We start from the raw sequence: 14,352 nt of genomic DNA, 5'->3' as shown, positions 1-14,352 counted from the left end.
GTAACAAAAAATCCCCTTCTTTAAAAATTTCCACGGTGTCTTATCAAATTCTTATACAATAAAGAAACATGTAGTTTTAGTAAGAAATCTTTATAAATGATTTCATACAATTTATGTTACACAAACATTTTTTTGACTAATAAAATGAAAGTAAAGTGTGTATTTTTTACTGAGATTTATGTAACAAAAAATTCCCTTCTTTAAAAATTTCCACGGTGTCTTATCAAATTCTTATACAATAAAGAAACGTGTAGTTTTAGTAAGGAATCTTTATAAATGATTTCATACAATTTATGTTACACAAACATTTTTCTGACTAATAAAATGAAAGTAACGATTGCTAGCTTTATCTTACTAAGAAAAATGTAATTTGGGATGTAAATGATTCCATATCAGTTATGTCACTCAAAAATGTTTTATTCCTACAATATAAAAGTTTCGTAATGAGTCACAAATTTTCTATAATGATAGAAATAATGATGTTTTAATAAAGAACTTTTGTAAATGAATTGATAAGATTAATGTTACGCGAACATTTTTCTTACTCACAAAATAAGCGCAAAGTATGTATTTCTTTACTATGTTTTTATAATACTTAGAAAAATGTATCTTAGTTGATTACAAAATAATGAAAAATATAGTTTTGCTAATGTAAATGATGTAAGTAAATGTAAATGATTCACAGCGATTTATGTCACTCAAAACTGTTTTCTTCGTATAAAATAAAAGTTTCTTAACGTCTCAGCTATTTCTTATAAAGCTAGAAAAATATGGTTTTAAGTTTTAAAAAAATTCGTAAATGATTTCATAAGATTTATGTTACACAAATAATTTTTTTACTAATAAAATAAACGTTACTACTTAGAAAATAAAGTTTTATTAATAAAATAACGTTTTTAACTAATAAAACAAACGTAGAGTATGGCTTTTGTTACCAAGTTTTTATATTACGAAGAAAAATGTTGTTTTGGCTATTCTAAAAAGATGAAAAGTGTAGTTTTGGTGACGTAAATTATTCAAATGATGTAAATTGTTTGATGTTGTAAATTGTCACTCAAAACTGTTTTCTTATGAAATAAAAGTTTTCTAATGTGTCACTAATTTCCGGTAATGCTAGAAAAAACAAAATTTTAATAAAGACTTTTCGTTAATGAATTGATAAGATTTATAATGATAATATGTCTCAATTGTCCAATCATCGGCAGGAATGAGCATACGTTGTGTGGACGTCGAATGAGACAAAATTCCAGTCGATAGGAAGAGGAAAAGGATGAAGATAGGATAAGTCGATAGTACGAGCTGGGGTCGTGAAGATCTCACAAACTTTGAAAAGCGGTGACGAAAAAAGAATGAATAAGACATCGAAATTTGAATACATGTAAAACCATTACTGTATATAGAAGAAATGCACAAGGGTTAGATTAAAATATAGAAATACTTCTATACTAAATCTGTGTGAACACTTTTTCTTTTAGCTGCAAATGCGTAGAGCGAATTTACATGAAAAAACTGTTGACACAATTTGAAAGATCATGCTCGAAGATTTTAGATATGATGTCATTCTTAAACATGCAAAATTCGGATCAACCGAAATGAGAGAAGGAAGTTTAAAGATCCTCTCCTTTTTCTTTGCCACTATAATGGGATATCTGCTAGTGACGTAGCGTGAGTATCTCGATCCTGATTGGTAGTTAAAACGTGCCATTTGTTTAAGTTAGCAACTGCTCTTTCCATTCTATTTACGAGTAAGCCAAGCCCGTCAAGTATCAATTCTCTTAGGAGATACGTTACGAATTCTTTCGTAAAGATTCCTTTTCAAGGATTTCAATTCTTTCACTATATATTTACACAGACATAACACAATGACAGGCACGAAGCCATATAGAACATAAACAAACTAATCATGCATGGAAGTTGCCAGGTACACAAAACAAAGGCTTATCACAGTTATAATAAAATATATAATAAATCTAAATCATGTAAAGGAAGCAGACGAGAAAGAATTATATTTCAACTCATTAGATGTTCGATACGGCTCTGCATTTAATTCATTTATCATTAATTAACTTTCTGACTTATGTAGAGAAGGTTAGCTCAAATTTAATACGCCATTTCACAAACGAAGATTAGGTAGCTCTGACTTCATAGGTCACATGTGTGGGTATGGGAGGTCTTCTTCTTCTTGAAATGCAAGTACCCAATTAAAAAAAAGCATTCTAATATAAATATTACAATCCTTTAGAATGATATATAAATTGCTGTCATTAAAATTAAAAAGAAGTTATTAAATTCCATCTCCTCCTTTAGCTCGATCCAACCTTCGCATGGCTAAAAATTACACAAGTTTCAAACTATGATCTTTCATATTGTGCCAACACTTTTGCCATGTCTAAAACAGCTGCTGCTAAAATAAAGACAGTTTAAATACAAATCGAATAGAAGTTTCGTCAAACCCTTGTATATGAGCCGTGGTGGCTCAGGTGATAGAGCATTCGCCTTCCAATGAGGTGAACCGGGTTTGTATCCCAACGATGGCTGGTTGATAGGAATTACGCACCGACCACAGTGGTAGATGGATCATGGGTTAGAGTCCCCTTGCCATCAGGGTAAGAGTAGGAGGCTTTCGTGATTTTCCTCTCCATGTAACACAAATGCGGGTTAGTTGCCTCACAAAGTCCTCCACGAAGACAAATCTCTCCCAATATTTGATTGGTTTCGAAATTAGATTGAATTCATAATTACAAGGATATGTATTTCAACATTAGTAGTCATAAACATATATGGCAACGTTACTTTTAATATGTAACGAGTAAAAGTACAAGTATTTTTAAAAAAAGTAACGAGTAAAAAATTCTTAGTTTAAAAAGTAACGAGTAAAAAGTACAAGTAAAAGTACAAGTACTAAACAAAAAAAGTAACGATTTAAAAGTACATTTCTAGGAAATCGAAAATTCAAAGTAACCTAAAATTTTATTGAATAATATTCTTATGTTCTTTAATGTTTTTGCAAAATTGTTGTTATTTATTTAATTATTTTTAATTTTGAAAGTTATGGACATTAATTTATTTTTAAATTCGGAAGAATATTATAATATAATTTTATAATATAATCGTATAATATAATTTTAAAATCAAATATAATTTTAATATCAAACTTTTTATGGATTTGCACGAAAAAGAAATTTTATCTATTGATTTTAATTTTTAGTTTATTATTTTTATTTATTTAAATTACCATTGATTTAAAATTGTTTTACTCTTTAGAAACGCGTTTTAAAAGCACAAACATAAACAAAGCAAACACGGGGTTTCAGATAGCTTTGTGATCTTTGAGCTAGTAAAAAATAATTGAATGTGCAGTATAAGTTGAAACAGAAGGTATTTAAACACGAAGTTAGCTGTGAATGCATATATATTGCACATTAATTTTATAAATTAAAAAAACATAAGCATTTTTTTTAAATTTAATTTTTTGTTTTTTTAGAAAGCTTACCGAGTTTTAGAAAAAAGTAACGATTTCATTCGATATTTCCGTTACAAATACTTGTACTTTTTCCCTAAAAAAGTAACGAAAGTACAAGCCTTACTACTAAATTTAAAAAGTAACGAAGTACAAGTAAAAGTACGTACTTTTTACTTGTACTAGTAACGAAAATAATTGGTGGTACTAGTAACGAAAATAAAAGTACTGCCATATATGGTCGTAAACCCACAAAATTGGGTCGGCTGTTGAACGACGGTTAACAAACAAAACCCTTGTATGTATGTACGGAAACTCGGAGCTTTAAGTTAGCTAAACGCTAAAGAAACACTTTCGAAGAAATAAGTTGGCTGTTATCAATGGAAACATACTGCCATTTTTATAAAATCTTAGTCTTCAACAAATATTTTATTGACATACCGTAAAAGTTATCCTTTTCTTCTTTCCTGTAGCTAACGCACGACGTCAAGCAACTTTTTACCCTTTACTAAGAGGAGGATACTAAACAATATTTCTTAGGATGTCTGGGTTTTCGACAATTGTTCGAACAATCTTTTCCCAATGACTGACTTCGACTGGCATCAATATTCCATGACTACATTAGTCAGTTTACAAAGAATTTATTAAGGTCTGTTACATTTACAGAATGTCAGAAATATTCTAATAAAAAAAAGACACATGCCTTTCCTTTCTCTCTTTTTTTCCTGTTTAGTTCTTGAATGACCTTTTTTGCAAGTATTAAAATGTATATATTTTATACATATACAAACACGCCCTAATCTTTCGCCACCTCGCCAAATTCGATAAAATAGTAAATTTAGCGAATAAAATTTTGTTTTGACGAATTATTTTATTCCTCAAAAGAAATTAAAACTAATTCAAAATGAATTTTTCTAAACAAGTCAGATTTTTTTTTTATTCGATGACAGTAATTTTCGGTAGATGCGCCACATAACCCATTAGAATTGAACCCAAATAATAAAAGCCTGAAAGAGACTACCGTAAAATAGTTTTCTATGAGGAAAAAATTAATCATAAAAAATTGTTAAGATTTGCATTTGGCGAAGACTTTCGAAAATTGGCGAATACTTTTGACGATTGGCTAATTTACTGGCTAATAATTTGAAATCCTTAGAATGGATGATGCATACTTAGGGCCGGGATAGTCTGGTTGGTAGGGCACAGGGCCCATATCCAAAAGGGCGTGGGTTCTATCCCCGTCTGCGAATACTCCCCGTGTAGTAAATGGCGACTGATGCAAGTAAATCTGTTAAGTCACAAAATCACCCATGTTCCCATAACAAATAATACCTCTGGGGGTACTGATCTAGGAGTTTCCTTGTCTTCTGGATTGGTTCAAAATTACAAGGTAACGGAGTTGAACATTAGTAGTCGTAAAACCAAAATTAGGTCGGCTACTCAAAGACGGATATGAAATAAAATATAACGTGCACTTATATATACTTATTTGTCATCAAAAGATTTGAAAAAAATTCTTGTTTATTTGAATTCATTTATTTAAAGATTGTTACGCGTGCCTCTTTCACCAGGATGTTGTTATCAGTATTTCTATCAGTTTTGATTTACCTTCCGATTACACTTAATACGCTTATCAGTTTTCAAAGAACACATCATATTTTTTTTATGCTGATATTATATTTATTAGTGCATATGTTACAGAGTAAAAGAATGTCGACTTCCACCAGTGAATGTCAACAATCACATAGTCGCACTCTGGTGAATGTCCGAAATATTTGTTATATCAGATTTGAAATTAATTTATTCGTTGATATTATTATATTTATTCGATATTTTAATATCTGCTGAGGACAGATTAGGAGAAGAATCAGTTTTCGGAGTACCGGTTAAATGGCATACTGGACAGTGGTACTTGACCTTAAAAAAACATTGATGTAGGGCATACCGGGCACTGGCACTTAACTAGTGTTAGTATATATTCCAAATCGACTATGTGACTGTCAACATTCACCGGTGTAAGTCAACAACGACCGATTTCGATCATTCATAGTAACACATATGAAAACGACAACATCATTACAATCCTTTCAAATTTTCATTCATTCACTTACTTTTTGATACTAATGGACTTTAATTTTCCTAATTTCTAATTCTCACCTTATGTGACGCACTACTATTTTTGAATTTTGCTCGGTAACCACTTAAAAATTTATACAAACTGGAAAATGTTAATAAAAACCCTTGAAAAGGAGCAACTTTTTCGGTGAAAAGCCTTAATTTGGCACAAAATTCAAATTTTGCGAGAATTTCGATTCATTTTTTCCTTAATTTACTAAATTCTATAACTGAGTCGCTGTGATCTAAAGTATGGAGCACTTGCCTCCTTATGAGGTGACCCAGATTCGAATACCAGTGGTGGCTGGTCGATACGAATTCTGCTCCTTGTTCTCACCGCTGGAGCAGAATACCCTCAGTTGAAGACGGATTAGTTAGAATATCTTTGCCGTTTAGCAAACCGTGAGAGGTTTTCGTGATTTTCATCTCCAAGTAACGTTTGTTCCATCAAAATGGCTTCCACAAAGGCTGATTTGTCCCAATGCTTGATCCAGTAGTTCCCTTGTCTTCTGGGTGGAGTTCAGAATTACAAGACTACCGAATTGAGCATTGATGATCGTAAACTCATAATGAGGTCGGTCGATCAACAATGGTTATAAAACATACCATTTTGTAACTAAAATCATTCTAATTTGTCTAGTCTAGCCAAAGTGGCACTCACAAGGAATGTAGTAAATGCCCCAGAGATTATCAAAAGTAATAGGATCTTCGAGAGAAGTAAATTATATTTCGCTAACAGACCTAAAAATGGCTTTTCATTTTTTTTAATTGCTAGAAACATATAAACTGCTTCTTTTTTTTTAATTTGTATATTTTTGAAGCGAATAAAGTTTTCAATCAAGTAATGTCTTACCGCTTCAGTTTCTTGGGACAATTATTTAATATTACTGGTATTGTTGATCGTCTTACAACGAATCTTAAACATTACCATCCTTCAAGAAGAATATCTATTCAAAATTTTAGAATTGTGACTTAATAATTAGCGCCACTTCTAGATCTGAAAGTTAATATTTATAAATATAGCAAAGTGAACTGGTAAGAAAATAATTTCATTCGAGTTAGGAAAAAGTTAAATATGTGCGCCGACCCATCAGTTTTAACATACATATACAGAGGTCTTTATAATTAAAGTTCCATTTTGAAATGGCTATAAAAATAAAACTACCCGACCAAATGTCATCAAACTTGGTAAATGTCTATAAAAGGTCATGGGATTTTAGTTCCCGCAAAAAAAAAAGAAAAAAAAAATCAAAAATTCACCACTAGCGGAGAATGGCGCTGTATGCAATAGTGTTAAACAAATGTGAAATATGCCATTTTGTTTTACACGTCATGTGACTTTGCAGTTATAAAAGTGAGGCGCCTTGTCTGAGCTGTCAGTGTTCTGAGTCGACAATGTCTGTTACCATGCAAGACCGTGCTTTGCTCGTGAAATGTTACTATGAATGCGACAGCAATCAACGGAGGGCTTTACAAAAGTTCCGTACTGTAAGAGGAAAACGCCGAGGTCCAATGACACCGCAAGGTTTACGACAAATTTACGGTAAAAGACGTGTAAAACTAATTTGCATATTTCACATTTGTTTAACACTATTGCATACAGCGCCATTCTTCTGGTGGTGAATTTTTGAACTTTTTTTTTTGCGGGAACTAAAATCCCATGACCTCTTATAGACATTTACCCTGTTTGATGACATATGGTCAGGTAGTTTTATTTTTATAGCCATTTCAAAGTGGAACTTTAATTATAAAGACCCTGAATATAGAATTGTTTCTTACCCGTGAGAAATTAAATTGTGGCGAATAGTTTATAGTTAAGAATAGTCAAAGAGCCTGCTGCAATAGGATACCTGCAAGTGACGTAGTGAGGGTATGTCGATCCCGATTGGTTGTTGAAACCTGGCATTTGTTTGCGTCTGCAACTGTTTTTTCCATTCTACACCATATTCTGATACTTTTGATGATACTTATTTTGTTCTTAGTGCAGGAAGAGGTAAATATTCATGACAATCAAGATTTTTTTTAAAGTTTACATGGGACTGTTTCTTCAACGGAAAAAAAAAGTGATGAATAATATTTATTTAAGAATGGTAAAAGCTTATTTTATTCCTCCCGAAAACTCTCTTTTTGTAACTTTTACTCTCCGCTTCAATGTGGGACAATCCAGAGCAGTTGAAGTGGCAGAAGAGATATTAGGTCATAATTCATAAATTCCTCAAAAATATTCATGTGTACAAATGGTAACTTTTAACCTTTTCGGGACGGGTGGGTCATCAATGTATTCGTACAAATAAGAATCAGGATGGCAAAAAATAAAAAGCTGTTTCTTAAGTTCGGGAATAGCTAATTTGAAAGACTCTTAAAAGTGTAACTATATAATTTTTTATTTGAACTAAGTATTGGTGAATTAAATAAAGTAAACTATTATCACCCCACACATAAGTAAACTTCTATAAAAATACTTTAGATACCGGTTTTACCTTTTTTTACCCAGATTGTCGTTATCCTGAGAATGCATATATGACTCTCCCGTCTCGAAAAGGTTAATATATCATTCTTTATATTATACATTTTGTATAAAGTTATTTTCTACACCATTGCATGAAAATAATTAGGAAGTTTTCATGAAACAGCACTTTGTTCCACACTCATGTTTAGGCTTTTAAAATATTGGCAAAATTACCAAACATTCTGAAAGACATTAATTTTAAGTGTCTACCACTCTATAAAATATTTTGCAAAAAGCGTAGCACTTGGTAGCCCTGCAATAAGGAAGTCGTCGTTCGTAACCCATTTGCAGACTGGAGAACTAATACGCTTTTTGCAAAATATTTTATAGAGTGGTAGACACTTAAAAATGAAGGCTTTCAGAATTGTCGGTAATTTTGTCAACTAACTTTTAAATCATTTATAAGTAGTGATGGGGAAAATAAATTTAAATTAATAAAAAATAATGCATTAAAACGTAAACGTAACTATCACTAGAATAAAATTTTACAAAAAACGTTGAAAGTTGACAGCCCTACATTGGCCATACATTGCAATTTTAAGTTCCTTACATTTAAATGATCTATAGTTCTACACCGAATCATTTACTTTGCTGATAGAATTAAAATAACAATTTTGAAAACGTTAATATAATCAAGTGTCATCAATAGTTGAAGTACCGATTTGTCACACAACGAAGTATTTATTCTTTTAACATGCATGGGTTTAGTAATAAAGTAATCGTTCTAAAGTAGTTGTAGTACTTCTATGTTAAGTAATTTTTGTTATCGAATATTACAACAATTATTTTTTTAAACTTTTATTTTTCCGTTCTTTTAGCCAACCTGACATTTGCACATTCATTTGGCAGAAATTGCTTAAATTATATTTAAGAACTATTTAACCAGTTTTTATACACAACTAACGTTTCATTTTTTAAAGAACTAATGACTTGTTTTAATATTTCCAAATAATTTACAAAACATTTAGAAAATCGATTATTTTCAGCTTCTCACCCGAATAAAGATGATTATCAAACGTATTCAGAACTATCTCAAAACATAAGTCTTTGTAAGAAACATAATAATTGACTATATGAAATGATTTCATTTAAAATATTATTTAAACAGTAGAAGCTAAAAAAATGAAAATAACCGAGTAGGAAAATTTTAAGCGTTCTTCTACTTGGAGTAAAGAATATACACAAAAAAATCATTTAATGCTACAATAAAGAAAACGCTTAGAATCCCAATAGTTATTAAAATATCGCTCTAGAAAGATAATATTATTTCATGAAACTTTATATTGTGCCAAATTTTAACTTACTTGCGTTCATATTTAACAAAGTATTTCATTTAAATAATACTCTAAAATTGTTCGAAAGGAGAAAAAATGCTAATCTAATTAAATCCTTTTTAATTAAAGCAAAGAAGAATGTGAATAAAGCACAAATGAATGTACAATAAATTGACATACTATAGCTTCAGTTCTATAAACAAGAAGCTTCCTCAGTGTCTAAACGTCTAAAAAATCGATTTCTTTTTCAATTCCTCAAAACAATTCATTTTTTTGACGTTCAGATACTGAAGAAGGTTCTTGTTTATAGAACTAAAGCTATAGTATGTCAATTTATTGTACAATCATTTGTACTTTATTCATGTTCCTTTTGCGTTAGCTATAATAGCACAAAGTACTATACCCTTTCTTCTCTTGTTTTTCAAATTGTTGATTTAATCATTTTGTTAGTTAGTTTTCAAACAATTTTTAAACCTTTAAGAAAAACTTATTGTTAGAGAAATAATTTAATCGAAAATATTTCTTTAGTATCAAACCTCTAATATTTACCTAACCTGTATTTCGGATTTTTAATCAAAGAAACTATTTGATGAAAAAAAATTCTTTTAAGAAAGTTTCTGAAAAATTGGTTTTATACTCATAAAATGAAATTAATCATATAAAAATCAAAATGATTTAAATAAGAAATAAGAGATAATAAATAAGAAATGACCTAAGCAATGACTACGAAATGACCTGATAAACAATAATGATATTCTTACAAAGAAATGACGTAATCGTGAAAAACGATGACTCCACCAAAATGAAATAAAAGCGAAAAAAAGTTTTGCATAAAATCTAATTTCAACTTATTTTTAAGTAAGAAAAAATTAAAGACTAATATGGAATAAGATATTTAAGATCTATAAATCCCAAGTGCTGACACACATTGCAAAATGCGAGAAGAAATGTGCATTCATTTATAGATTATTAAACACTAGTAGCATAATTAAAGTGTAGTTATTATGAGTTTTTCTATTTAATAGTTAATTTGATAGTTCATTTTTCTATACCAGTCTTTTTTCTAAACAGTTGTGAAATTTTATTTTTCAACAGTTTTTGAGAAATATTTTTTTGCAAATTTCACATGTGATTTTTGATGAGATAAAATAAACTAAATGTCATATTATAAAGCATTCAACTTATTGACTTATTCGTATTATTCCCAAGCAAAGCATATCGAAATTTACTTATTTTCTTTTGCATAAATTATATATAGATAGCAAAATTAAATGAATAACGTACAATCTTAAGTGGAATCTTCAAAACGTTTAAGAAATAACAATTAAATTGTCACAAAACGAATGAAGACAAAAAACGATTGTTGCTTTAAAACAAAAACGCATTGATCAAGATTAACAGTTTTAAAGTAACATAATTCACTTCATACATAAAATCAACAACAATTACTTAATGCATTTTTTATTAAAGATAGTTTCAAAAGATACATTTAAAAACTGGATGGTGCAACTAGTCAGCTGATATTGGCATGAAAAAGGCTATTTTGATCTGGGAATTTGAATTATGCCTAAAACTTCGTTTTATTTCAAAAAGTCATATTTCTAGATATAGCCTTTTCTATTATTTTTCATTATTTTTGAAACTATTGCTACTATGGTCTATTTAAAAAATATTACAGAATAATAAAATATTAGGAAAATGGAGTTTGATATCGCAGTACTCTTAGAGGATTGTTGTTTATACTAAAGATTTCAAGGCTAAAATGAAAAAAAAAAGTTTTTTTCAATGCTATTGCAGAGAAAAATAAAATTAATTTACAGAGCAGTATGTTATTAAAATGCTAAACTTAAATTACATTTGGTTTTATAATTTAAATGAAAACAAACTATATCTGCACCTGTATTTAAGGCACACAATTTCATTTTAATTCCAAATCTAATTCATGCTATACATTTTTTTAATTCATCACCAAAAAAGAATACCTTAAATTAATTTATGAAGAATTTAGCTTCCAAGTTTTTCAATCGCTTAATTAATCAACCAACTAAATTTATTAATTAAATTTATTGTTAGATTTATTGTATAAAACAACTAACCTATTGACCAAAAAAGTGACTAAAAGTTATCAAAAAAACATTTTAAACTTTAAAAGTTATCAATTTATTAATTGTATCGACAAACGAACTGTAAAAGAGACATTTATTGTTAGTTTTACTAACACAACTATCTTTTACAACCAAAACATCTAATAGTTATCAAAAAGACATTGAATTGCTAAGTTTGTCACATGATTACTTTATTGTTAAATCAGCGAACGAACTATAAAAGATACTTTTATTGTTAAACTTGCTTATATAAAGCAGCTATTTTATACCACCAAAAAACTAACCGTAGTAACTAACGATAAAGCATTTAACTAAGTTTAACAATTGATTAAAGTCAATTAACGAATAAATTAACGAAATTAACGAAAGCGGCAATAATTGTTATTATTTCGTATACAAAGCAAATTTAAATTGCGAGTTTTAATGTCAAGTGGAAGGTCACTATTATGATGACGAACACAATGTTAAAATTGTTATTGAAAATGTTAACTTACCCTTTTTTTTTAACTCGTTTAAGTGTTAATCAATTGATAAACTTTTAAGTTCATCAATTGATTAATTTAATCGTCAAACGAACTGTAAAAGAAACATTTATTGTTGGTTTTACTTACGCATCTATCTTTTACAACCAAAAAATCTAATACTCATCAATAAGGCATTGAATTTCACTTGATTAATTGAGTCAAGAAACGAAATAAAAGAGAGACTTTTATTGTTAAATTTACTTATGTAAAGCAGCTATCTTAAACAACCTAAAAACCAGCAGTATTAACTAACAATAAAGCAGTTAACTTCTACGTTTAACAATTGATTAAATCAGTCAATTAACAAACTATGAAAGAGATTATTATTGTTATTATTTCGTATACAAAGCAAATTTAAATTGCGTGTTTTAATGTCACGTGGAAGGTCACTATTACGAATACGAATGAAAATTATTATGGAAAATATTGAATTAACTTACCTTTTTCAACTCGTTTAGGTGTTACAACTCGAAAAGCACTGCCCATTTCTCGTCCAAATCCCAATCCACGTGGAGGTGACGACGATCCTGTTCTGCAAACTCCTTCCAACTGCCCCCTAACTTTATCAGGGGACGGAGAAGGTCTTGTCATTCTTTTTTATGTCGATATACTATTTTTATATAGTCCTCAAATATTTTTCCAGAAAAATATTTATTTAATCATTCGAATGATTTCAATCGATTAGTATTATCAAGCAAAAACCATTTTCTTCAATAAGATATACTTCTTTTTTTCTCTCTCTTTGAGCGTAAAATGTGCTAGAGAATACTCGAAATGTTTATTGTTTCAAAATGCAGTTAAGAGTTATAGGAAAGTAAAATTTTTCTCATTATTGTGGATATTTTTATTTCATTTATTTTCATTCTGATTATTCGAACAGTTAATATAGTTTTTCCAAATCTAATTTCATATTACTTTATTGAAATGATTGTACGTTCTAAAGCCTTTTAAAAACATAATTTTGAAATCAATATTTGTTTTTTTAAAAAAATCAGGAACTTTACAAGTTACGTTTTAAATTAATCATTAACAAATTTGTGAATTCCTTTGCTGTTCTCCCATCAAAATATAATATCGTTTGCTTTTTTCTAACATTAAATTCTAAAAAAATTTGCAAAAAAATTTTTTTTCGAGCAAATAAATATTTAATAACAAAATTTAAATTAAATTAAATAATTTAATAGTTTTAATTAGATATTTAAACTGTGAAAGCAATATTAAAACAGTTTTAAAAGTAAAGAATTCGTTTTTAAAAATATTGCTATATATCGCTTGCGAAAAAAAAAATACAAATATACGGCATCAAAAATCGTTTGCAATGTTAAATCACTTCAGTTCAAGAAAATAATTGCAGAACAATTAACAAATCATTGCCAGTATAACTTTGTAGTTGTGTTCCCACTCAGCGGATCTCGTTGGGAGAAGGCGCGGCGTGAAGAGTGATGCCGTTCGGATCTGAGGAACGTCGCTCCGGATTTGAGTGCCGGCCATGCAGGGCGCGAGGGATGTCGGGGCGCGATAAGGGGCGGAGCTTTGGATCTGTTTGATGCTTTTGATTAGCGTCGGCACAAAATAAAAAGCGAAGCGTAAGGCACCAGAAAGGATTGTGGGTGAGGGGGGGATTGTGCGATTTTTAGCGCTCTTCGGCATTTCATTTGCTGCGTCAATCATGTCACAGGTTTACGACAATTCTGATATTACGGGAGGAGAAATAATACTCGCGTATTTCATACAGATTGAATGCTTATCACGCTGAATTTGGAAGACTTTTATGCCTTAAATTTGCCTAACGAACGCCTTTTGGCTTTCGGCATTAATGATAGATTTGAAACTTGGCGTATTTTTAAACGGTTTCATTTTTTTGTGTGGGGTAGTTTATTTTTCTTTTACATTTTTAAAAGAATAATTTTATTTCAGAGTCCTCACAACTTAAACTTAAAAGTTTTTTTTTTTCATACCTTTTTAAATGAGGCATATGCTTCTATGAATAGATTAAGATTTTATTTTATTTAGTTAAGAATCGCATAGCATTCCTAAAAAATTATTCCAAATGTCCTTTTTTTTCCTTTTCTTTTTTTTTTGCTAACTATATTTTTATGAAACATAAGTAAGTAAAACTTCTAAAATAAAAATTATAAGAAACCAAAATTGTTTTGTCCATCAACCAACAAATAAAATATGAATTAATTAATTACTATAACATACCTGCCAACTTATAAATCCCTTCCATTATCATTTTTCCCAGTGGAATTAAAATGGAATTAAAACTTCAATTTTAAGCAAACAAATACGTTGCATTTAAAAATACTTAAGTTGACAACCATGATAGTAACGCATATTAATATATGTGCTTAATTTTTGTAAG

General features: G+C 29.5%; 1 protein-coding gene across 1 annotated transcript in view; it reads right to left on the bottom strand.

The window, feature by feature from the left end:
* LOC107439215 (zinc finger protein Gfi-1-like) overlaps positions 1–13,469 on the bottom strand; it is a 41,499-nt gene extending 28,030 nt beyond the window's left edge. The window contains exon 1 of the mRNA XM_016051732.3: positions 12,428–13,469. Within this exon, the coding sequence (XP_015907218.1) occupies positions 12,428–12,578 (151 nt within the window). The 5' untranslated portion in view covers positions 12,579–13,469. The remainder of the gene's footprint in view (positions 1–12,427) is intronic.
* Positions 13,470–14,352: the final 883 nt, after the last annotated feature.

The sequence above is a fragment of the Parasteatoda tepidariorum genome, chromosome 6 (assembly GCF_043381705.1).
Source record: "Parasteatoda tepidariorum isolate YZ-2023 chromosome 6, CAS_Ptep_4.0, whole genome shotgun sequence".
Classification (NCBI taxonomy): Eukaryota; Metazoa; Arthropoda; class Arachnida; order Araneae; family Theridiidae; genus Parasteatoda; species Parasteatoda tepidariorum.
Note: the sequence above shows the minus strand (reverse complement) of the source record. Positions and strands in the feature narration are given on the sequence as shown.